This window comes from Electrona antarctica, assembly GCF_951216825.1.
Source record: "Electrona antarctica genome assembly, chromosome: 5".
NCBI lineage: Eukaryota > Metazoa > Chordata > Actinopteri > Myctophiformes > Myctophidae > Electrona > Electrona antarctica.
Genome location: NC_136810.1, coordinates 56,191,208 through 56,217,472, shown reverse-complemented (window position 1 = coordinate 56,217,472; position 26,265 = coordinate 56,191,208). Strand labels below are relative to the sequence as shown.

The following is a 26,265-nucleotide window of genomic DNA, read 5'->3' as shown; positions in this document are numbered from 1 at the left end:
TTGGACATTCATTATCAACGTTTGTCTTATCTTGGTATAGACAGCTTTCATAGCTGCATGAGTTAGAATGTCGTCCATGGGGTGTTCAGAGGATACGCTACAGCAGTTTTGGTCCATGTTGGATGATCTTGCTCAAAATGACCCTCACGCTTACCGGAGATTCGCCGAACAACACATGAAGAAAGGAGCCGAATCGACCTCCCCACCCGAGCCCCATTCATGCTTTTTCACTGAGATAATAGCAGAACCAAAGGAACTGCTGTACATCAACGTGTGTACATGGAGACGTGTACCTGCACCTCAGGAGGACCTCACTAAACCGATGCCTTTGTTTGGAGGAAAACTGCAAAGAATCACAGAAGGAGAAGAGAAGGACTGGTACACCGTGTTGGACGTGGCGTTTAACCCTGCGGCGTTGGGGTTGAGGAAGGCCGAGAGAGCAATGGAGAAATTATACCTGCTGATTCTGAGCTTTGCACAGAAGCAGTACAGACTGGAGTTATCTCGGGAGCACACAGTCACCAGCAGCAACTTCAAGGGAAGGTTGTCCGATATTCACCGTCGCCTCGGGGTGGATTGGCAGCTGCCACAATGGCCCAGAAGCACACACCGGGACACGGCCACGGTCCTTTCCACCCAGACCCCTGCTTCACTCCTGCAACGGATTTCTTCTAGATGCGAGGACGAAAGCGAGTCCAACCTGGCAAATGAGCTCATCGTTGGGCCAGTGGAAAACAAGAAGAAGTTGATCGAGGTGATCTCCAGCAGCGAAACAGCACACCCTCAACCAGAGTACCGGCTCAGAGTAAACACCGACTCCGAAGGCGGCCGTCGCTGGGTGGAGCTGACGGTCGACATGCCAGACGTTTGCTCCATGTCGGAATGCCAGCTCAGCGTGTCCAAGGATGACGTACTCATAGAAGTGAACGGTGTGCAGCGCCTCCTTGTGGAGCTCCCGGAAATAGTAAATGAAGACACGGCCTCTGGCACCTTCAACAAAAATAAACACAGGTTAACCGTGACGGTCGACGTTCGGTGAAAACATCAAATGATCTGTGGGAAAATTAACACTCCGTCCTCGGTTGGAGCACTAAGGACGTTATTAGCTGCTTAGTGTCCGGGTAGCTCAGTGGGTAGAGCACGGTAGCTCAGTGGGTAGAGTACGGTAGCTCAGTGGGTAGAGCACTCGCCTTTCGACCGCAAGGTCGTGCATGGGTTTGATCCCGGGCACTGCCAACTCAGGGTATACGAGGAGCACGAATTGATCTGGCGGGTAAGTACTGGGAGCTGATGGTAGGTGTTGCGCTCCACCTCAGCAATGCATCTCCCAGAGGTCTAGTGCGCTTTGGAACTCCCGCACCCTGGCCGATACCAACAATAAGCTTCACTTACTTATACTTTACTAGTCCTGCTGGGTGGAATGAAACCACTTTAAACTGCCCTTTGCTGCCCAGGGTCCTCCACATGAGGTATCTGACATGGATTTTATTTTATTATGAACCAATTCATATTTCAATGGGTGTGTAAAAATAGGCAGTAACACATTTAAAGTCATTTTGACTTGTAAGAGCCATTTAGTAACGCAATGTGAGTGAGACATTTTCTTTTTACCAGGATCGTGGTGTATATTATAATTTTCATAGTTTAGTTAGTTAATAGCCTAAATTAAATAAATTGTATACTAACTTGTGCATTATAGCGAGTCACTATGAGTGGTCATTGTGGGTGATTGAAGTAAAAAATAAATAAACATTAGATCTATGCAAGAACTATACGCACAAAATGTTTCCACCTATGAATCTTGGAATGTCATGCGGTGTTTAACCACAAATCCTATTACATACGTGAATCAGCGAAATATGTACCGTACACCAAACAAGCAACCTTGGGGCCTTATACCCGGGCACTTATTTCTGTACTCCTGGAATGCGGAAGTGCAGTTCTCATATTGACTAGCATTTGGGGACGATGCAAGTTGGAAAAATGCACCCAATTATGCAATACCCGCTGTACCCATTGTCTATCTGTGTCCCCTTTATGCCCATATATGGAGTTCAATGCGAAACATATGCCCAAATATGTAGTCCAGTGTATGACATCATATTGATATCAACATACTCCAGTCCATATATGGGGATTTGTGGTGTATCGACCATAGATCTTCTGATCCGACCGTGTTCCCATGGGTGAATCACACCCTCTGGCCTATGGGCATGCCCATATATGTTGTATATACAGTTCTACCTGTTGTCAGTGTACTTGTTGTGCCCGATGAGTACTTAGTGCAGTACCGCAGGGGCGGCGGTGGCTCAGGGGTAGAGTGGCTGGATAGAAACCACAAGGTTGCCAGTTAAAACCCGAGCTCGCCCAGAGTTACTGTCGAAGTGTCCTTGAGCAAGACACTGAACCCCTAATTGCTCCTGATGTGCAGGTTGGTGCCTTGCATGGTTTCCGTCGCCATCGGTGTATGAATGTGTGTGTGAATGGGTGAATTGATGCAAAATCAATGTAAAGGCGCCTTGGATAAAGGCGCTATATAAATGCACCATTTACCATTTACCCCTTACCAATACTTGGAGGCCAGTATTAGCATTTTAGGTCTTCATATTATGGGTAAAATCACAGACGGGTACAGAGATCTCCGTATATGGACATAACAGACAAGACGGACAGATGGGAACGCATTGCGCGTATGGTACGGGTACGGGGTACAACAACTGACCCGTCGTATCCACCCATCTGTGTCCTCTCACGTCATAAATCTCTGCATCTGTCTTTCTGTGTCCCTTTCATGCCAAGATCACAACCGTTGACCCGACCATCGATACTCACATAGAGGAGAGTTCAGAACTCGCCCGTCATTATCGTGTGTGAGTGTGATGTCAGACCAGAGCTTGGTATAAGCTATATAAGGCCATTGTAGAGTTAAACCTACCATTAGAGTGTTCAGTACCAATTTAGAAAGTTTCAGACATAAGAGACAGAAGGCTATCCTCATCACTCTGCTCTGCTAAAAGCTGACAAGATCCCCCGCACTCACCAAACACCACCCCCTGATTATGACCCAAAACCTCAAGGTCGCGGAGGGTCCCACGGAGTGCCCGCTGTGTACGGAACCCTTGGAGATCGACGACGCTAACTTCTTCCCCTGTACCTGCGGCTACCAGATCTGCCGCTTCTGCTGGCACAACATCCGCACGGATGAGAACGGTCTCTGCCCCGACTGCGGAAAAGCCTACACGGAGGACCCCGCGGTGTACAAGCCTCTGTCGAAGGAGGAGCTGCAGAGGATAAAGAACGAGAAGAAACAGAAACACAACGAGAAGAAGCAGAAGATCACGGATAACCGCAAGCATCTGAGCAACATGCGCGTCATTCAGAAGAACTTGGTGTTTGTATTGGGTCTGTCGCGAAGGCTGGCCGACCCCAAGGTATTGAAGAGGCCAGATTTATTTGGGAAGTTTGGGAAAATCACCACTTTGAAAGTGATGACCAACAATTTGTCATATGCCGGCACACAGGGGCCTATTGCCAGTGCATATGTAACATACAGTCGGTCTGAAGACGCCCTCAGAGCCATACAGTGTGTCAACAATGAAAAGGTCGATGGCAGAATACTTAGGGCTTCTTTAGGAACAACTAAATACTGCAGTTACTTTTTAAAGAGTATGCCTTGTCCCAAACCGGACTGCACATATCTACACGAGCTCGGAGATGAAGATGCTACCTTTACAAAAGAGGAGATACAGGCGGGTAAGCACGAAGAATACAAGCAGAAGCTTTTAGAGGATCTCCTCAAAATCAACCCCACGTTTCTACAGACCACCCCAGCCACAGCATGGGACAAACCAAAGGGCAAATCCAACTCTTTACAAAGTTCCAAAAGCACTAACAAAACCGCATGGTCGTTAACAACGCCCGCGGGCACAACAGCAAATGATGGCCTGTCATTAGAACACAGCAAGAGTCCGCCATCAGATGGCAGTTCAGACTCCGAACACGTAACCCCTGACAGGCCAGACTCTGATCTGTGCCTCACGTCACCCATCCCCCCCTTCTCATCAAGACACTGTGAGCCCACCAGCCCGAATGACAAGCTACCAGACATCATTGGTACAGGCCATGGTGAAATGTCACAACTGCTCCTGGGCTGTGACTCTCCATCTCCCCCTCCAGACCACACTAAATCCAGCTTGCCAGTGCATATCAGTACAGCTCGATCCCCCTGGGCAGCTGCCGAGTCCCGATCCCTGTTCTCGGAAAGCTTCGGGCACCCTAACTCTGTTCCCAGTTTCCACAGCTCCCCACAGAACCACTCGGACTGGCCTACAGCTCCAGAAACACAGCAGAGGCCCTTCAACTCAAGCTCCATCCCAGTGTCACCCTCTACATGTATCGCAGCACACTCCCACTTCGATGGGCTGGCTGCCAAGTCCCAGTTCCTGTTCTCTGGGGTGCCTGACATCTACAGGCACCCCAACCCCATTCCCAGTGGCCTGGCTGGCTTCTCCAGCTCCCCACAGAGCAACTCGGACTGGCATCCAACTCCCGAACCACCGAGGCCCTTCGCATCAGACTCCCTCCCGGTATCATCCTCTACCGACTGGGAGGCGGCGTTCGGCTTTAGTTCCTCTAAGCAGCAGCAACAGGGGCGCGGTGACCGTAGCTTCGAGGAGCTGGCCAAACTAACCGAGAATAACCTCTCTGTGCAGGACAGCTTACCCCACAGCCACCCTCTGACCTCACTACCCAATAAAGGCGGACTTGGACCCTGTGGTGGTCTCCTTCCCCGGAACTACTTCTCTCCACTCCTGCCTAACCTCTTCTACAGCTCCTACGGCTTCCCGGGGTACCCCTCATCCTACCCTTCCTCCGCTAACTCCTCCTCCTCCATCACACATCAGCCCTGGATGGGCGTGGCCGGTCCGGCCTCTGCACACAGTAACCTTGCACAGTCAGGCCACACAGCTGACCCCACAGTAATGGGCCCTTCACACAGCAGCTTCTTTAGCTCGCTGCCAGGGCAGAGCATCATCAAACCTCCTCCGGGCTTCCAGGCAACACAACATTAACCCCTAACGCTTATTAAGAGAAACGTTCAACCCAATTAGCAGCGATGGTGAAAACAAAACAAGATTATTAACTTTTTTATTTCTTCCTCGTGAACTATAGTTTATTTTTGTTCTCCTTTTTGCCCATGTGTGCACCGAATTTGAGATGATTTGATTGGCTGAACACGGGCGCTAGCCCCTCCTATGCCCAGCTTTGTGTTTGTGTGTAGCAAATTTGAAATGATTTGATTGGCCGAGCATGGAATGTGACGTATGATGGTGTATGAGAGCTGTATAAGAGCGCCCCTCACTTCACACAAGTGATTCTTTTTTTTTACTGATGAGGCACAGCTGTTTTTCAGCATTCATTATATTACATCATGATAGGAACTACAAGCGTATAGGCTATACTTCATCAGCCGAAACCGACGCCCGTTTCTTGTGTTTTCTTTCAGCTTTCAGGGACTTCAAGGGTTTTCACATCTCTATTTTAAAAGACCTTTAAAATCAGATGGCGTTGTAGTAGGATCCACCGTAGTCTGAGATGTCCTGCATGTCTGCGAACGAAGTGAGCACTAACTATAGAAGCCGGACAAAATTGTCTGTCTGTCTGTGTGTCAGTCTGTCTGTGTGTGTGTGTCACGCTGTAACACCACCCGCCCGCCACCAGAGGGCAACTGAAATTGGAACGATACAGAGGTGTGTGTGTGTGTGGGTGTGTGTCAGACTGCCACAACACTTCGTTCGCTTCCTGTGTTTACATGTCTTACTTGTGTAGACACATATATAGAAATGTGCAGTACCACAATATGCCACCAACTCTGCATGGTGCTGTCACTGACTGTCATTTGACATTTCATTTGACTCATCCACAGACAGCCACAGTCAGCCTAATGTGGATGTGAGTGAGAAGTCCATCTAATCTAACAAGTAAGACGCGTAAACGCGGGAAGCGAACGAAATGTTGTGGCAGTCTGACACACATGAACACACACACACACACACACACACACACACACACACACACACACACACACACACACACCTCGGTATCGTTCCAATTTCAGTTCGTATTGGTTTGCTCCCAATCTTTTGCCCTCTGGTGGTGGGCGGGTGGTGTTACAGCGTGACACACACACACAGACAGACAGACAGTTTTGGCCAGCTTCTATAGTTAGTGCTCACTTCGTTCGCAATCAACAATGGCCGGGTTTCCCAAAGAGAACCTGCGCAGGGACCTTACGTGTGGTTCTTGCGCGCAGTCTTCCACGACATGTCCCTTAATTACGTCGCAGGTGTTTCTGAAAAGCACACGTAAGCCGCCGCTCTCAAAACAGCCATACGATGTAGTGTAAGCACGCACGTAACTGGTCGGGGAGCCCTAGCAATCGATGCCAGACTTAACAACCGATTGTTCCACGCAACTTCCGTATAAGGCGCTTGCAAATTAAGTGTGGTTGTAAGTGAGATTGTACCGGCCCGTCAATAAAGTAATCATGACAATTAACTAGCTTTAAGCCTGTTGTAATTTCTCCAGCAGGAACGAGGTCAAAACATTGTCAAATTCCGTCTGTCGGTCGCTGATAGACCTGTCAGTCGCTCATTACTTGCGCAAGCAGAGCGTGCAAGTAATGTTGTTTGTCAGGTGCTCCGATGCGTATGTCCGTGGCTGCGTATATGACGTAATGATTAATTTGTGCTTTATATGGCATTGGTTTCAGATTACATACATGTATACATAGGGGCATTACCTTTAATCCACCCGAAACCCACTGAAACATATCATTATTACATCACCATCGAGAGCCAGTTATACCCTGGCATTGGTACATTTCTTCATTACGTCATACGCAGCTACGGACATACGCATCAAACGACCCAAGTAACCACAGTATACTGATAATCAATTTACAAATTATATACATAGAGGCATTTCCTTGAATCCACCCGACACTGAAACATATCTTTATTACGTCACCATTGAGAGCCAGTTATACCCTGGCATTGGTACATATCATCATTATGTCATACGCAGCCACGGCATACGCAAAACGACCCAAGTAACCACAGTATACTACTTTTCAACTTACAAATTACGTATACATATATACAACTTACATATACATACATGTGTAATCTGAAACCTACCTTTATTACGTCACAATCTAAAGCCAGTTATAACCCCTCACTCACCTGTATTAATTACATCATTACTTGTTATTATTATTATTGTTATTGTTATTGTTATTGTTATTATTATTATTATTATTATTATTATTATTATTATTATTATTATTATTATTATTATTATTATCCTATATTCAGCTATAGTGTTAAATCCCATTCACAATGAATGGATAATTTACGTCATACTGTATGTGTCTAAGCAGATCAATATGTTGTAGTAGCACGCCCTGAGGTCACAGATCAACATATGGAATAAATTCTGTACTGGCCATATATGGAGCGTGTCACAAGGCGTGACTGACGGTTTCATAGTAAACTGCGACCTACAGTCGCAATTAGTATTACTATTATAGGTTATTGTGTAAGCTCAAGTGAAGACGGAGTGACATCAGCAGTATGATGTGGCATCTCTCAAGGAGAGAATATAAGACCCCGTTATCAGGTTTGGGAGTTCGACATCTTTAGCCGGGTTCTAAGAATACTAGCACACATTGAGTAGAGAACAGGGCAGTGTTGAGTGTGGTTTGTTGAGTGTAGTTTGTCTCGAGGGAGGCATCAACATTATGTTCAACAAGTACAGTATAGTATAGTCTTTGTTGTTAATGCAGTTTTTGTGTACAATTTCAAATATGGTGTCACGGATCTTTAGGAATTTTAATCTCGAAAACCGCGTACACCATGAAATATCCAAGCAGAGGCCACAACCAGCACCACATCACCAGGTTAACGTTCCACCCGAGGCTGAGATCGGTCCCGAAGTTCCGGAGGTAACCGATGCAATCCACAAAAAGAATGCCCCTCTTTTGTCCCTCCTGAAGTCCGTGTACGTGGAGTCGAAAGATCCAGAAACGGAGTCGCTAAAGCACGCGGAGCAGAAAGAAGAGGAGCGCAGACCACTGAGGTACCGCTTACCCGGGGGGGACCCGTATGGCCTCGTTGACATCACAGACGTTCCTAAAGGCAAACTGTCTATCGTGGAGGCTCTCAGAGCCCTTGCGAGTCACAAGCGGGATCCGCAAACATGGACCCCTGAGAAGATCGCACGGGAGTATTCCCTTAACGTGAAAGACATGAAAGCCCACCTGAAGTTCTTTATCCCCTTTGAAGTCAAAATCATCCCACCAAAGATGGACAATGTGAAGCAGTTAAAGGGTTCTTAACCCCTTTTGGTGTTTATTATGTTATGCTTTAGCTATTGAAAAATAGCAGATCTACAAGCTCATAGCGCGCCACCGAGTGGCGCGCTATGAGCTTGTAGGTCTGCTATTTTTGAAAAATCGAAGAACCACTGTCTGACAAGACATTTTTAGAATCTGATCTCCGGTCAAAATGGGTTAAGCCATGCACACTTTGGGCAGTATTATGCGTGTCTTAAGTACCAGGTCTTATGACTTAACTTAAGACCTGGAGGTGTGGTCAATGCTGTTTGGCCACTCAGAATAGCCAAATGGCATTGATCACGCCTCCAGGTCTTAAGTTAAGTAATAAGACCTGGTACTTAAGACACGCATAATACTGCCCTTTGTCTTACGGTGGCGTCTTGCACCGAAAATAGCCAATCTGCATATAGTCACAATGTGTCGTGTGGTTGGCTATTTCCACTGCATGACTGGAAATAGCCAATTGATTAGGGCTCATGCTTGCGCTGCTTACTCTGATTTCACACGTATAAGTAAACCAGTAGTCACTAAGTTGTGTACTGTTGTCTGCAAAAACTGTAACAATTTGTTAGTAGGTGGTCAGCTGCGAAACAATGTTATTATGTAATATCAAATGGTATCCAAATAAAATGAGATATTTGGGAGTAACCATCTTACTAATATACTTCTGGCTCTGGCTCTCGATGGTGACGTAATAAAGGTATAGGTTTCAGATTACATACATGTATACATAGAGGCATTACCTTTAATCCACCCGACACTGAAACATATCATTATTACTTCACCATCGGAAGCCAGTTATACCCTGGCATTGGTACATATCTTCATCAGAATCAGAATCAGAATCAAACTTTATTGTCACATCACATTACAAGTAACATGGGTGAAATTCTTGTTTGTGCAGGCTCAGAGTCATCATTGCAGTTAAAAGAAGACATAAAGTGCATAGTACATGACTAATCTACATGGTACAATATGTATGCATATATAAAAATAAATAAAGTGATGTAGCCTATTTGTATATATAAAGTAGTCTCTACTAGAACAAGAGACCAGTTCAGTTCAGTCTGTGCGGCGTCACCAGTCCTAGTTCTTGTTCAGCAGTCTAATGGTTGACAAGTAGAAACTGTTCAAGAGTCTGGAGGTGCTGCTCTTGATGCTCATGTAGCGTTTACGTGGGCTTGAACAGGCTATGGCTGGGGTGTTGGATGTCCCTGACATCCATCATTAGGTCACTCTCAAATGACGTTACGTCACTCTCAAATCGGATTTTCTCCATTGCTCTGTAAACCAAATCATGCAGCTATGACATACGCATAAAACAACCCAAGTATACCACAGTATACTATACTCATCAACTTACAAATTACAAATTACATATACATATACAACTGTACTGTAAGATATGTACCTTTATGTTTCAGTGACGGGTGGATTAAAGTTAATGCCTCATGTATGGAATCTGAAACCTACCTTTATTACGTCACCATCGAGAGCCAGTTATACCCTGGCATTGGTACATATCTTCATTACATCACTCTCAAATCATTCAGCCATGGTATATGCATAAAACAACCCAAGTAACCACAGTATACTACTCATCAACTTACAAATTACATACATATACATATATACAACTTACATATACATACATGTATATATGTAAATTGTACTGTTTATATGAATATATGTACCTTTATGTTTCAGTGTTGGGTGGATTCAAAGTAATGCCTCTACATGTATGTAATCTGAAACCTACCTTTATTACGTCACCATCGAGAGTCAGTTATACCCTGGCATTGGTACATATAATTTCAATGTTTTACAGAGAGTACCAATGTTTTACAGAGAGTACCAATGCCAGGGTATAACTGGCTCTCGATGGTGACGTAATAAAGGTAGGTTTCAGATTACATACATGAGGCATTAACTTTAATCCACCCGTCACTGAAACATAAAGGTACATATCTTACAGTACAGTTGTATATATGTATATGTAATTTGTAATTTGTAAGTTGTTGATCTGTCTGCCGCGTACGACATTGTCAACCACCGCCTCCTCCTAAAGAAGATCTTGGAGCTGACAAAAGACCTGGCACTCTCAGACCTCATTGGAGCCCTCTTGAAAGATAGGCGCTTCTATGTTACCCTGAACAACAAGCAAAGTCGCTGGCGACGACAAAAGAACGGCCTACCGCAAGGTAGTGTGCTGGCCCCACTACTGTACAACATCTACACCAATGACCAACCAATGGACCAGAACACTGAGCGATTCATCTACGCTGACGACCTCTGTATAACATCTCAAGAGACTACGTTTGAAGCAGTAGAAGCAAACCTCACCTCAGCCCTAGATGAGCTACTCCTCTACTACGAGCGCAACCACCTACACGCAAACCCTGCGAAGACTCAAGTCTGCTCGTTCCATCTCAGGAACCGGGAAGCCAACCGACCTCTTAACATCGAATGGTCTGGAACACCACTTGAGAACTGTACCAACCCTGTCTACCTTGGTGTAACCCTGGACCGCACCCTCTCCTTCAAGGAACACATAAAGAACACCAAACTGAAAGTCAGCTCCCGAAACAACATCCTACGGAAACTGACCAATTCAAAATGGGGAGCCACAGCACACACGTTGAGATGTACTGCTCTGGCCCTGTGCTATTCCTCTGCGGAGTATGCGTGTCCTGTTTGGGAGAGATCAACCCATGCCAAAAAACTAGACTCAGCGTTGAACAACACCTGCCGCTTGATAACTGGTTGCTTGAAGCCTACCAACGTGAACAACCTACATCTCCTCGCTGGCATTGCCCCTGCAGATGTGAGACGGGAAGCCACCAGCCGAGTGGAGATGACAAAAGCTACCAGTGATGAACGCCACCTCCTTCATGGACACGAACCCCCGGCCCAACGACTGAAGTCAAGGAGAAGCTTCCTCAGCCATGTCCAGCCCCTAACAACATCTCGGGAAGAAACCAGACTCCAGCTATGGACAACAAAGCTTGAAAATGACCCCCCTCCTATTGACATGGGAATCCCCCCCTCTGAAGACCTCCCTTCTGGCTCAGAAGCACCATGGGTCCGGTGGAAGACTCTCAACCGCCTGAGAACAGGAACGGGGCGATCAAAAGCTGCTATGGCCAGATGGGGCTACAAAACCGGCCCAACCATCTGTGAATGTGGAGAAGAGGACCATACGATGCAGCACTGCCTTGTCTGCCCTCTACTACCCAAACCTTGCAGCTTAAAAGATCTGGCAGAGTTCAACAATAATGCAAAAGACTGTGTAAAGAAATGGGAAACTGTCATCTAACCACATGCTTCAAAGACACGAAAAGAAGAAGAAGAGAGGCTGAGATTTGAGAGTTCGTAGCAGTCGACAGTACTTGCACACTCTGCTTGTGCACTAGTAGGCCATTTGTGCAACACGCAAGTATAGGCACTCGACAGAGTGCAGTTCTAGTTACTAATGTGTCGGTCGCTGATAGACTTATGCCATCACAATAAGTAGTAGTGTAATAACTGTAATAGTGTATTAAGTGTAATAGTGAAATAGTGAAATAGTGTAATAAGTGTTATAGTGTTCTAATGAAGACCCTCACTTCCATTCACATTATCGGATATGGGAGAGTTGCTCACCGGATATTTAGTCTCCATACATGGGGATATCTGACATATAGCATGTTGAGAAATATGACATCTGACTAGCACGTTGGGATATATGACATATCCGATTAGCTCATTCAGGTCTACCGGTCTACTATGACAATCCCTATATTTGGTATGGGCTGACTTAGTGCTGACATCAGATCGATGCGGTAAAACCCATATACGGATAGATACGATTGGCCTAGTCATCGTGACAAAGCACAGTCGGATAGTATATAACAGTGGTCTGATCAAGGTTATGCTTGCACACATTTATGCATCCCGATTCAGTTCTCATCGGACACCACTGCAGCGGGTTCTAACCTAGACAATAAAGCTTGAGTAGTATTAAGTGTGATAGTGTTATAAGTGTAATAGTGCAATAAGTGCAATAATGTAATAGTGTAAATAGTGTAATAAGTGTAATAGTGTTATAGGTCAAGGTTAAAAAGGGATACAAATAGTTGAATGAGAAATGCATTTATATAATCAGGGACCCAGGGACACATCAGGGGCCCCACAAGGGTCCCCTGGGTGCCACAGGCACACAGTTGCTCCGATCCTGACCAGACTTGGCAATAATACTCATGAGAACAATGACACTCTGTTGAGAATGAGAGGGTGATCGCATCAGGAGACTGAACCAGAGGGAAACATTCTGGATTCACACTTTGGATACAATTACCCCGCCTGGCCTGAATGAGGACGTAGACTTCATGTGTTTTTTATAGTTTACTTTAGGCTCTATACTAGTCTTTACTGCTATAGAGCATCGCAGAAGTGAATTCCCCGTTCATTTTCCCCATAGGCTTTTCAAAAAGTATTTATTTAAAGACGTTTATGCCGCGGACACAGCCAACTGTGTCGAGCCAACTCGAGTTGTGACAAATCATGACAACAAACACAATATTTTGGGCCGAACAAACTAGCTACGCAGGCTACGCATCATAAATGATGCGTAGCTTATTGCGGAGTTAGTTCAGTCAGATATACTCGAGCGTGTTCATGCCATGTTCTTGGGCGCATTCATGCGTATTACATTGGTACTACACTCATCTGCCTACGATGACGTAGTCAGCTGACAGTCAACCAGTCAGCTGACAATTACTTAAAGGTGTAATGAAACGGAAATGGTGGACATTTTATTATGAAGTTTCAAACGGTTTCAAGTTGAAACACCGGTCTGAAGTTTCTGAACCAATCAGAGCGTCGCATCCCTTAAATCAAATCCAATCAAATAGACGGCCAACTGTACCAGTTTACTGTTATGTGGCTTATTTCTACCCTATAATGTTTTCAGATACATATTTTAGCGTGATGATTAAGTTGAAACCGAGTAATACACTGTCTGGATGTTATCTGGAATGGGAATAAAAACGGAGGATTTCTGTAATCAATAGCAGCTGTGCTGCACGGATGCGCACATATGGAGAGGATACGGGTGAGCTTCATTTTTATTGGCTTTTATCGATGTTGGCCTCGACACGTCATCACGCAGCATGTTTTCGTTTTCAGGAAGTAATACAAAAAATATTTTTATGGACTTTTGATATAAAAACACACAAAAATTAGTATTTTCCCATTTTTTTGGCATTCATTGTTAGGTATGCTCATATGATGACCACGGAGATGGTCTAAAAGTGTGAAAAACGTATTTTTCATTTCACTACACCTTTAAGCTCAACTCAGTCTCTGTTCTTCCTGCTGTCATCCTCCTGTCATTTGTCCCTGGACTGTTGGTATATGCGCCTGTTTGCTCCCACCGCCTCCCCAGCACCACCAGTGGGCTCCCAGTGGGCTCGTTGTCTCCCATGGGGGTTGTTGTATATCTATCTCCCTGCTCTTAATGTTCTTGCTCTCTGCTCTTGATGTGCTTAATTTGCTGAGCAGGGAGAAAATGTATAGCAGAGCCGAACGCCAAGATAATATATTTCATGCACAGAACTAAAAAACATCGCAAGGATGCAACTGGGACGTATCCTCTGTGATGTATCCCAAGGTCATCGGAGTTTCGGGTCTTCCAACATCATACCCCTCACTCAGGTGACCCAGCCGGGGTGATCAAGTCCCGACTTACGCCCCAGTAACTACCCTCGATCAGTCCCATTAGGGAAAAACCAGGGACACACAATCCGCTGCTCCAGAACTACTCTGCCGGTACTGGGCGCGCCGGGCCATCCGGCGCGTGGAGGGACTAGGCACTGTGGTTGACTCCTGGCCGGGCACCTCCTACGTCTCACCAGGTCCTCTCCTGCTCTCACCAGGTGCACCCAGGACCTATGCGTCGCACCAGATTCCCGGCACTAGACACTTCATTCGGGAGTGGTGGATTCCGCAGGCTCCACCGGGGCCAACGGTGGTGCCGCAGGTTCCACTTGCGGCTTGAATGGCCCTCCTAAAGGCCTCACGTGGGTGTTTTGGGCGTCCTCCTCACGGCGGACAAAGGCTGGGGCGCCAACCCAAACTGCTTACCCGGTGCCGTCTACATTCCGGCTGCCAAACGGAAATGCACATGTATATTCATTTCTATAATAAATATTGGTTAAATCTATTCGTGAGTTATCTGACTGAACTGCGGAATTAAACAAACATTCGGGTGGTTCATGTATGTATGTTCATGGTAATGTGACACACCTATCCAAAAGAAAGCAACACATTTTATGTGTTTTATGTAGTCATAGCACTTTATAGTATGCATATGAATACTGAATAGTATAGTTTCATTAGATACTCCACTGTTACGTTCTTAGCTTACGCATGTTTCATGATAACTAATTTTTATGTATGTGATGTATTGCCATGCTTTTTGTTCTTGCTTAATGTAAATCGCTCTGGATTAAGAGCGTCTGCTAAATGCCTAAATTGTAAATTGCAAATTGTAAACACACTGCACCATGGCTGTCGATAGCTTGTAGCTCTGTTCTTTTGGGCACGGTGGAAACAGCAGTGCAAAATGAAGCCGCCACATTATTAGTTATAAATTATAACTCCATGTGGCGGCTTCATTTTGCACTGCTGTTTCCACCTTCTGACAGTGACAGTGCATTTAGGAAACCTCGGCTCATATTATATTATATTATATCACAAGCCATCCGATAATTTTAAACAAATACGGTATAAAAAATATGGCAAGTTAGCTGAAGTTCTCTAGATGATGCTGAGATAAAAAATATAAATTTAATTTCAATGTTTTTATATTTAAATGAGATGAAGAAAGTCACCACTCACATACAGTATATATACTGTATACACACACGGACATGCACACACACACACACACACGTATACAGTACGTATCTGCATTAGGCAACATGGTTTGTGTTGTGTGTGTGACGTCATACCAGAGCTCGGTCTGCGTATAAGGTGCCGTTGGGTTCAAATGCCTTTGACCCCAGGGATAGGACAAGAGTCAGAGACAAACCGCACGACCCGAGCACCGGATGGCTACCGAAAGAAGCGACCACATAAGCCAGGATTCACTCCACGATGGCCAGGATACGTGTCAGCGCAGACGGGATGATCGCAAGGCACAGCATGCTAGCACACAGACGGACACCAGACTACAAGGGTACATCCCCAGGCTATCCAAGGTGAACATGTTCACCCTGTTGAGCCTGTGGATGGAGTCGTTTCCCAAAGACGAGTCGGAGGCCGACAGAGGCGACGGCAACGAGGCCGTCCACCGGACAGGCGTGGTTGTGGTGAAGGACGGCAGAGTGGTGGGGCTCCACTGCTCGGGTCCAGAGCTCCACGCGGGCCAGGTGGCCATCGTCAGCCACGGGGGCGGCAGACTGTCCGAATGCCAGCTCTACTTCTCCAGGAGGCCCTGCGCCACCTGCCTCAAACTGATCATCAACGCCGGAGTCAGCCAGATCACCTTTTGGCCCGGAGACCCCGAGGTCAGCCTGCTGAGGTCCGTCTCCACCGTGGACCGTTCTCAGCACTGCACCTCCCACGATGCGCCCGGCGGCGGTGACCGCGTCACGCAGGAGGCCGCGCTGGACGCCGTGGCGACGGAGAGGCTGAAGTCCATCAGCCGGCCCAACATCTGCTTCCTGCTGGAGCCGCTGGCCCCGGGCCTCACGCAGTTCATAGACGACACCTCCAGGGGGAGCGACTTCATGGAGCGCGTGAGTCGAGACGACCCGGGAGTGGAGGCCCCGGAGCTCTTCTCCGGGCAGCGGAGGAAACACCTGGAGGGCCTTTCCAGGGACTTCCTGGTCGGCACGGAGCAGCAGCACCGCGGCGTCCTCACCCACATGGGCCTGGAGAACTTCTGCTTGGAGCCCTGGTTCACCAGCCTGAGGCAGAACATGAGGGAGCTCCTGGGAGTGCTGGCGTCGGTGGCCGCCGGAGTCCCGCTCATGCTTCAGCACGGCTTTTACAGCAGCGAGGAGCAGCAGCCTCCTACCGCGGCGGAGCCGCCGCCGCCCCAGTCCTCGCCGACGGTGGCGTCGTGCAGCACGTCTCCTCACCAGGGAGTCTCCCAAGAGGTGGCCCGCCACTGCATCGTCCAGGCGAGACTGCTCTCCTACCAGACGGAGGACCCCAAGGCGGGCGTCGGTGCGGTCATCTGGGCCAAGGGACGAGGGACAGGCGGTGGCACGGGGCAGCTGTACCTGCTGGGCTGCGGCTACAACGCCTACCCGGTGGGCTCGCCGTACGCAGAGTACCGCCAGCTGGACATCAAGCAGCAGCAGCAGCAGCAGCAGGAACGACAGAAACACAAGTACAGATACAGCATCCACGCGGAGCAGAACGCTCTCACCTTCAGGACCGGGGAGATCAGAGCGTGGGAGCCCACCATGATGTTCGTCACCAAGTGTCCGTGCGACGAGTGCGTTCCCCTGATCAGGGCCGCGGGCATCACTCACATCTACACGACCGACCAGGACAGCGGCAAGGACAAGGGAGACATCTCCTACCTGAGGTTCGGCGGCCTCAAGGGGGTGAGGAAGTTTGTGTGGCAGAAGAAGAAGAAGGGTTCGTCTTCTTCGCCCGACCTCGCCGACGGACTGGCGTGGAAGCACGACGGCGTGCAGGCCGAAGAGGAGAAGCTGTGCAACAAGAAACGCTGCCAGGACACAACCCAGGACACGCCCCCCGTTTGCAACTAAAAGAGAAAATGATCACAATTCATTGGCAGACCTCCGATAATTTACAGGGTCACTTCACCATGCGTCAAGACATTGGTCTCACTTCCTTCCTGGACTACATGTTGTCACACCTCCACACAACCTCCCCCTCTCCACAAGGAGGGGCAGTAACCAAAGCATTATGGCCATTGTAGTCCAGTTAAACCCTAGTCGAACACACAGACTTCGTTATTTTTCTGGCCATAGAGGCCATTCAAATTGTACTGTTCTCGAGACTGCAGTTTCTTCCAGCAGTGAAATGTCCCTTTAACACTAGTCTAAAGTCAGTAAAAGATTAAACAAAATAAAATAAAATAATAATAATCCATGTGATTCCTCCTTCCCTCGTGCAGGCTTAAACGGCTTTGAAGTCTGTGTACAAATAGGTTAAAAGTAAGATATTTAAGTGTAATTCTTGGCCTTAACTTATGGTTAAGCTCAAAGCTGGATAAATGGAATCTATTCTTGTGTTACTGATGGCATACTATTCCCAGTGGAAGGAGCAAGGATGTGTACCCTGGTTTACCATTACCAACCCTATGTTTTGATCCTCTCTTTCAGTCAAACACATGGAACCACCTGGATACTGCATAGTTCTGTTTTGGAGAGGATGCTACAGACTTTCAAGAAACAATACCCATAGGAAGAAAAGGTAAATGAGTGATGAATGAACAAACCATTGTAGGGGCTTATACAAGCTCCTAGTCTCCTACTGCAAATTTATGAGCGGTGAAGCCACTCCAATGCACAGCTTTGTGTGTATGTCTGTCTGTCTGTCCGTTTGAGCAAGGAAAGTGCTCATGTGATTGGACATCATGTTGTTGACATCATCAGACGCCATCGTTCCCTTCAATGAAAGCAGAAATTAGGTAAAATCTCCGCCAAATATGACGTAAATCAAACATCAAAACACTAAACGCCATTGACATGGAAGGGAAAATGTACGTCATATGTAAACGAGCAAATCGGCTAACCAATCAGATGTTGGTGCAGGGAACGCTTGGCCAATAAGAGACCACCATTCTTGATGATGATGTACGATGACAAGAGCGCCCCACGGGTGTGATTTTTAAGGGGCCCCTATACGGCTTTTGTACTCACATGTCTCAAGATTTGCCATTGACAATGAAAGGGGAATTCAGGTCAAATGTCCGCTCAAATGTTACGTCAGAATTCCGCTAAATATGACGTAAATGAAACATCAAAACATTAAACTCCATTGACATTGAATGGAAAATGTACGTCATGTAAACGAGAAAATCAGCTAACCAATCACAGGCAACAGGCATTCTGATTGGCCAGTATGAGATGATGCATGATGATGTATGATGATAAGAGCTGATAATTCCGCTAAATATGACATCAATTAAATATCAAAACATTAAACGCCATTGACATTGAAGGGAAAACTTACGTCTTATGTAAACGAGCAAATCAGCTAACCAATTTCACATGTTGGTGGGAGCGCTTGGCCAATAAGGGACCACCTTATGTAGGCCTACCTTATGTAGCAATGTCCGCTAACATAAATTGAAAGAGTGCCCCTCATTTCACATGGTTGTGAATTCAAAGTAGCCTAGTAATTGTTTGAGGGGCACTAGCCTATATCCAGCTTTTGGTGTCTGTCCACAAACTTTCCTACACAAACATAAAATTCCCATTGACAATGAATGTAGAATTTTACGTCATAGTGTGCGAGCAAATGGACATATGTGTCTATTTTACGTCATGATGATGTACGATGATAAGAACGCCCCTCACTTCACACGGGTGTGATTCTTTTTTTTAACCCCTACCTGCCTGCATGGCTTCCCTCCCGCTGAACACATGAAAGTTAAATATTTCAAAAAATATTGAAATGACATACTGTAACATGTGTGTGCCGTGTAGCTATAATCGGCCCTGAAAAGTTGAGCCAGAGACGCAGCCCAAGCTAAATTCTGTTCCAATCAACCCAAAACCTGGATAACCTTGAACCCGATATACGTAGCCCGATAGCCTGAACCCGATTATAATAGCCTGACTCATGAAATCCTACATTGTATGTGGTAGGATTGGTTATTTGTCAAGAACAGGAGTAATTTTAGCCTATCATTTTTCCAACTATATAAATATAAATGAATAAATAAAATAAGTAATCAAATTAGTATTGGTACAATTTCAATGTGACGTTAACCATAACATTATGGCACTATGGCAACTTTCCTCTTCTACCCCGTATTTGAACCTGGTTTCCTGCCCAAGCGCTGATTTTTTTTTACCCCTGAGCCGCCCTGCTTGCTCAGGGGATTAATTGAATCTTGACCATCAGGTTAAGTTTTGTGTTGGATACTGTGTCTAGGTGAGACATGACCTTTGATCTAACATATTTGGTAAATGGTGCATTTATAATATAGCGCCTTTGTCCAAGGCTCTCTACATAGATTGTGCATTACATTCACCCATTCACACACCCATGTGAAATGAGTGGTGCAACTCCCTGTGGGGGTCCCCGGTGGGTCCCCGGGACTTCCAGACCCACAGGAACGGTTCCGGCGAGCCGTCCCGAGAAATGACAGAGTTAATGTGTGGGGGAAATTAGCATTTAGCAGACACCTCTCCCCCCCCTCTCTCTGTAATTAGCAGGCAACAGTGCAACACTATCTCTCTCTGTTTCTAGCACAACAGCGCCACTTTTGCCCCTACTGGTACTCTAAACATAGGGACAGACATAGTACAGACAGGTGGACATAGGTGTTCCTTGGAGTGGTTGCACCACTCAAAAAGTTGTATAGTGGCACGCTATGGCATATTTATTTAGCGAATGCAAAGTCCTTAAGCCAAGCGGTTGCCTCCTGGTCTTCCAGTCTTCGGAGAGGACATACTTCAATGATGTTCTCCATGGTTTTCTCCTCACCCCGCGCACACAGTGGGCTTGGGCTACTGCCCCATTTGTGAAGGCTGGCCAAGCAGGGGCCATGATGTCCAGTCCTGAACCTATTGAGCGTAGACCACTGTCTCCTTGGGAAGGTGGTGCCAGGGACCTGTTGGTTGGGGTCTGACACCAGGTGTTTGTTTGGGACCCTTTTCCAAGCTGATTGGATGGTGAAGTCAGCTGATGGGGGGGGGGGGGGGGGGGTTCTTCCAAATTGATCGTCTAGATGGGAGTCGAGCAGTGGGTGGGTTGAATATGTCTGCATGGATTGGTAAGGTGGGGAGAGTCTTTGACCTTTTGAAGCATCCTTTGAGATACTGCTGCTCGCCGGATGTGTGGAGGGGCTATGTTTGATAATACTGGGAGCCAGGGGAGTGGTGTGGAGCGAATAGTCCCGGTTATGGTTCTCATGGTGGTATTGAGCTGGGTGTCCACTTGGTGTGTGTGTGTGATGACCTAGCGGTGACTCACACGGTCGCAACAGATTGATGTATGCTTGTTGTATGAGATGTATAGCTGATGCAAGCTCGCAATGCATTTCCAATGGGGGCCCTAGACCAGACAGGGGCACAATATTCTGCTGCAGAGTATGGCCTCACTCACACCTTTTAGACAGGTGCAATTATGGTTTGACCCTAGAAAAATTGCAACAGAAGGTTTCTCAACTGTTTTGTGTAGTATTAGGTGTCCTTAATAACATACTAAAAGTTTACCAAAGTTTGACCATGCGAAAGGTGTCATTTTCAAGATGGCCGCCGCCAGTTCTTAAAAGACCATTACTCATCCATTATTCATCCTAGACAAGTAATTTTGGTGTCTAACCCTATGTTTTAGTTATCTAGGAATCCAATTAGCTTATATAAATTAGAGTTATGATTATAATAACTAGTGTATTTGAAAAAAGTGGTTATAAGGTGGTTATAAGTGGTTTTAAAGGTATTTATGTTCAAAATGAACGCTTTCCAATATAAATTTACATTTATCCTTTTTCCACGTGCCATAATGCCCATCATTGGTGATTTGTTGGCTCTAAATTCTGAACCAGATGAGCTATAAATACAAACTCATGGTTTCTAACCACGAGAGATATATACTGTAAATATTTTAGCCATAATTTCCCTCTATTAAGTATTATTGTTCTGGGGTGTTTCTTTGCAGAAAGACATCCCTCTGGCTGTATTTTGGTTTTGTTCTACTGTTTCTGTTGGCATTTCCTCTGTTTATGTTGACAATCATCCCTGGCAGGGACGTGCATCGCCAAGCCGGACATCCCTTCACTGAGTATGGATGGTCTCTCAGTGATGGTCCCCTGTCCATCTAGAGCCAGCCTGGCCTATGCCAGAAAATCTGTTCATGTGCCAGGGACTGGAGACAAGATGCAGCAGGAGCTTCACTCCATTCCTGACTGGGGATGCATCACCATTATCTTGGACTCTGGCTGGCATCCTGTCATGAAAGGACGCGATGAGAGAGATCAATGTCCCTGGACAGCCAAACTTGCCAGGGATCTGCCACAGGCCCTCACGATTGACTGTGTGAAAGGCCTTGGTGAGGTCGACAAACACCATATAGAGACCCTTCTGCTCTCTGCACTTTTCTTGCAGCTGGCAAATGGAAAAGATCATGTTACAGGTACCTCTGCCTCCGTGGAAACCACATTGGGATCCAGGGATAACATTCTCAGCATGGCTGATTAGCCGGTTGAGGATGATTCTTGCTAAGATCTTTACTGTGATGTTCAGGACTCAGGAGGGCTATACCATGATGGTTATCGCAGTATGCCCTGTCCCCTTTCCTCTTGTAAACATGCACTATGGATGCGTCCTTGAAGTCTGGAGGGACTTCCCCCTATCCAGATTACCTGGTACAGGTGCCATACCTCCATTCTTGTAGATGTCTGCAGGCAACCCATCACCTCCTGGTGCCTTTCCAGAAGTGGGTTGTTGGAGTGCTTTCACTGTCTCTGCACTGGTGGGGGGGTCAGCCAGATCAGCTTTGATTGGCAGCTGGGGTATCGTGGCAATATCCTCTTCGGAAATTGAGGACTCTCTGTTTAAGACCTCACTGAAGTGCTCTTCCCAGTGTGCTAGGATGTCACTCTTGTCAGTGAGCAGGACACTTGTCAGAGGAGCGGACTGGAGTTGAGCCAGTGGTTTTGGGCCCATAAAGAGCACACAGAATGATGCATGCATCTGAGACATTCCCAGTCAGGAATGGAGTTAAGCTCCTGCTGCATCTTGTCTCCAGTCCCTGGCACATGAACAGATTTTCTGGCAGCCTTTGATACAGCTACATGATATTGTCTTGTTCATTGACATAGGCCAGGCTGGCTCTGTAGATGGACAGGGGACTGCATTCCCGTCACTGAGAGACCATCCATACTCAGCGATGCACGATCCTGCCAGGGATGATTGTCAACATAAACAGAGGAAATTCCAACAAACAGTAGAACAAAACCAAAATACAGCCAGAGGGATGTCTTTCTGCAAATAAACACCCCAGAACAATAATATCTTTCGTGGTTAGAAACCATGAGTTTGTATTTATAGCTCATCTGGTTCAGAAGCCAAACCTATTTTCTGGGTGCTAGTATTGTGGTGGCCATATTGGATATCATGGAAACTTCCAATACAAACCATTATGGTATTCATATCATTGATCAACCTGTGAAGTTTCGTGGAAATATCCCTCAGTTAAAAATGTTGCCCTATTCACCCGCATTATAGGCTAATGGGGGCTAATATTGTGGTGGCCATATTGCATTTCCAGCAAAGAAATTGACCGGTGTGTCCATATAGGTTGTGATTCTATTGGGTCATAGATATTTCTGGTGGTCAACCTTTGATGTTATGGCAAATGCAGGTATCCAAAAAGGGGTGGTTTGCCCCCCTGGGTAATAGGATCTGACAGGAAATGTAATGTCTCTTTTCTTTTTCATGTTTGCAGCCATTTTGACAATATGCAAGCTCAAGAAAATATGTTCCTTCTATGCCATGAATCTTAGCCAATGGATTAATATTGCTTGTGTTTGCCAAAACAGTCAACAGTCATGGTAGAAATCATGGTAAAGCACTATTTCGGGTAGCCACTATCTTGTAAATATGCACAATAAGGGTCCAGACACACCCAATAATAAAAATAGGTATTCCATTGAGTCTCTCATGGTCAGAAACCATGAAATAGAACGGTGTAGTATGAAAAAAGCAAAAAAAAAATAGGGGTTAGCGGTACTGAGCCTTCACGTGGCGGCCCTGTTTTGACTAATTTCACAGTACCACACAGTAATAATGCATTTATTCCTTAAGTAAATTGTTGAAAGCTTCAACATAATTTGAATTACAAGTAAAATCACCAATGATGGGCATTATGGCACGTGGAAAAAGGATAAATGTAAATTTATATTGGAAAGTGTTCATTTTGAACCTTTAAAACCACTTATAACCACCTTATAACCACTTTTTCAAATACACTAGTTATTATAATCATAACTCTAATTTATATAAGCTAATTGGATTCCTACATAACTAAAACATAGGGTTAGACACCAAAATTACTTGTCTAGGATGAATAATGGATGAGTAATGGTCTTTTAAGAACTGGCGGCGGCCATCTTGAAAATGACACCTTTCGCATGGTCAAACTTTGGTAAACTTTTAGTATGTTATTAAGGACACCTAATACTACACAAAACAGTTGAGAAACCTTCTGTTGCAATTTTTCTAGGGTAAGGTGCCTTTTTTTCATATATGCCCTCACCTATTTCGATCTAGCATACAACATTGATGCATGCTAGATGTAAGCAAGATGTAAGTGTCATGGCCGCCCCAATGCATTTCCAATGGAAGTCACATGGTTTGATACAACATTTTAGACTACAAGCTGTTGTAGGGCTTTCGGCTGTGTTTCGACTGCCCCCCTCCCCCTCATACAACACAGATGTTGTGTCAAACCATGTGACTCCCATTGGAAATGCATTGCGAGCTTGCATCAGCTATACATCTCATACAACAAGCATACATCAATCTGTTGCGAAGTTGTGAGTCAGGCCTATGACAGGGCCAGTGCTGAGGTGGGCAGTGTGGAGGCTGCCGCCTCCCATTTTGCACCAGCAAGCTTGCAGAGCAGATTGTTTCTGGACTTCACCTTAGCTGCCGTCCCTTTTAGGTGTTCCTTGAAGGACAGAGTTCTGTCGAGGGTCACACCAAGGTAGGTTGGATAGGATTATACTGACTTAGGCTACATGGAGACTCCTGTTGAAACAAAACAGTTGGCTTTGTTTACATTCACTAATCACTACATATACTGTATTGTCTGAGATGTTTATTATTACATTTTAAGCAGTAGTGTAAAGTAACTAAGTACTTTTACTTAAGTACTGTACTTAAGTACAATTTTGAGGTATTTGTATTTGATTTTGTACACATTTTGAACTTGTGAACATTCTGCACAATGAGTACTTTTACTTTTAGTACTTTAAGTACATTTTGATGCCGATACTTTTGTACTTTTACTCAAGTACATTTTCAATTCCGTACTTTTACTTGTAACAAAGTAGTTCTAAATTGCAGTATTGGTACTTTTATACTTAAGTAAAACAATTGAGTATTTTTTCCACCACTGATTTTAAGCTACAAGTCAAACCCAAAAACATTGTGCCGTTATCATAATTACATTTTTTTTTCCCCATGTTCTGAAACACCACAGAAACAAAGAAACCAAGTTGTGGTTGGAGGAGAGGGTTCTATTGGATTAGGGATGGAATTTAAAACGAATTATAGGCCTATTCAGTATTTGGAATAACACGTAATATGCCTGTAACACATTGTTGTTTGATTATACATTCATTGGAGTGTCATTCGGCTCAAAATAGGCCTTTGAATACAAGCAAAATACCCATTTTGGGCGTTTTAAACATTGTTATAATTTAGCTATTGAAAAATAGCAGATGTACAAGCTCATAGCGCGCCACTCGTAGGTCTGCCATTTTTGAAAAATCTTGAAAATGTGCCTCAAATCATTGAATATTATATTCTTTCAGAGCGAACATTTTTAACTCAAATCTTTGCTTCTGAGAGGTTCCTGGAACAACATATTTTCAGATGGGGGTCGGCGGCCAATTACATTTGGGGTCCTTGACATGAAATATTGAGCACCACCGACATAGAAACATAGGTTTTTCAGAAAACCTTTAGGATTTTGAAGACATTGTTTTAATTTCGACGTCAGGCCTAAATGGGTTAACCTGACTCCGCCAGATGGGGCAGCAGAGAGTCCCCCCTCCTGCTCCCATCTGGGAACTCTCAGGCAGACTTGATGCCCGGCCACAAAACGGCCTGGCCAATCAGCAGCAGCTATCCCGCCTCTAGCTGCTGCTGATTGGCCAGGCCGTTTTGTGGCTGGGCATCAAGTCTGCCTGAGAGTTCCCAGATGGGAGCAGGAGGGGGGAACCCAGTGTACTCTCTGCTGCCCCATCTGGCGGAGTCAGGTTATAAATGGGCTGCCTCCAGTCACTTTTGTCATTAATGATGACGGTGTGTGTAGTGTGAAATTAATGGATTGCCAACCGTTGCATTATGTTCCCTGGATTTAAGATGGGGAAAAAGATTTTCTTTGAAATGACAACGCAGATATACAATACCACAAACTGAATGAGTGTTCATTCATATGGGGTGAAAGGTCGCTGTCTGTCTGCATGTTGAACAATTTATCAATTCCTTGCTCAGGTCGGATTCTCCAATCAAGGACGGTGTTATCCTTTAGCATAACACCTTGGAAAAAAAGTACATTAAATTTGAAAGCTATCCCGAGTTAAAAACGTAGACACTAGATAGAAAGTATTTCTTACTGTGTTGGGATTGGGAGACAAATAGATTTTTTTTTTTTTTTTTTTAATGTTCACAATGCTACTACAGTCACACAATTTCCAAGTGGGCCACTATATATATATAGCCCTCATATCTGCCATACAGTATAGAGAGCATTTTGTATTGATTTGTATTCTTTGTTGTTAACCCTTTCAAAGAGGCTTTGTGTGACACTAACTCATTTAGACCTGAGACCAGATTCTACAAATGTCTAAGTTCTAAATCATGACAGTTTTCTGCAAAACCCTGTTTCTATGTCAGTCGTTCTCAAACATTTTCATGTCAAGGACCCCCAAGAATATA

General features: G+C 45.5%; 4 protein-coding genes across 4 annotated transcripts; all 4 read left to right on the top strand.

Moving 5' to 3' along the window:
* Positions 1 to 67: 67 nt before the first annotated feature.
* LOC306924058 (PIH1 domain-containing protein 2-like) lies at positions 68 to 1,039 on the top strand (the record flags this gene model as incomplete). The annotated part of the gene is made up of 1 exon (XM_079502399.1): positions 68 to 1,039. The coding sequence occupies one exon, from the start codon at positions 68 to 70 to the stop codon at positions 1,037 to 1,039; it is 972 nt and encodes a 323-aa protein (XP_079358525.1).
* A 2,020-nt stretch (positions 1,040 to 3,059) lies between these two features.
* On the top strand, positions 3,060 to 5,072 carry LOC306924057 (CCR4-NOT transcription complex subunit 4-like; the record flags this gene model as incomplete). Its single annotated transcript, XM_079502398.1, has 1 exon — positions 3,060 to 5,072. The coding sequence occupies one exon, from the start codon at positions 3,060 to 3,062 to the stop codon at positions 5,070 to 5,072; it is 2,013 nt and encodes a 670-aa protein (XP_079358524.1).
* A 2,795-nt stretch (positions 5,073 to 7,867) lies between these two features.
* On the top strand, positions 7,868 to 8,398 carry LOC306924056 (NADH dehydrogenase [ubiquinone] 1 alpha subcomplex assembly factor 4-like; the record flags this gene model as incomplete). Its single annotated transcript, XM_079502397.1, has 1 exon — positions 7,868 to 8,398. The coding sequence occupies one exon, from the start codon at positions 7,868 to 7,870 to the stop codon at positions 8,396 to 8,398; it is 531 nt and encodes a 176-aa protein (XP_079358523.1).
* Positions 8,399 to 15,489: 7,091 nt separating this feature from the next.
* Positions 15,490 to 17,166, top strand: LOC306924055 (cytidine and dCMP deaminase domain-containing protein 1-like; the record flags this gene model as incomplete). The annotated part of the gene is made up of 1 exon (XM_079502396.1): positions 15,490 to 17,166. One exon carries the CDS (start codon positions 15,490 to 15,492, stop codon positions 17,164 to 17,166), a length of 1,677 nt encoding a protein of 558 aa, XP_079358522.1.
* Between the last annotated feature and the right edge of the window lie 9,099 nt (positions 17,167 to 26,265).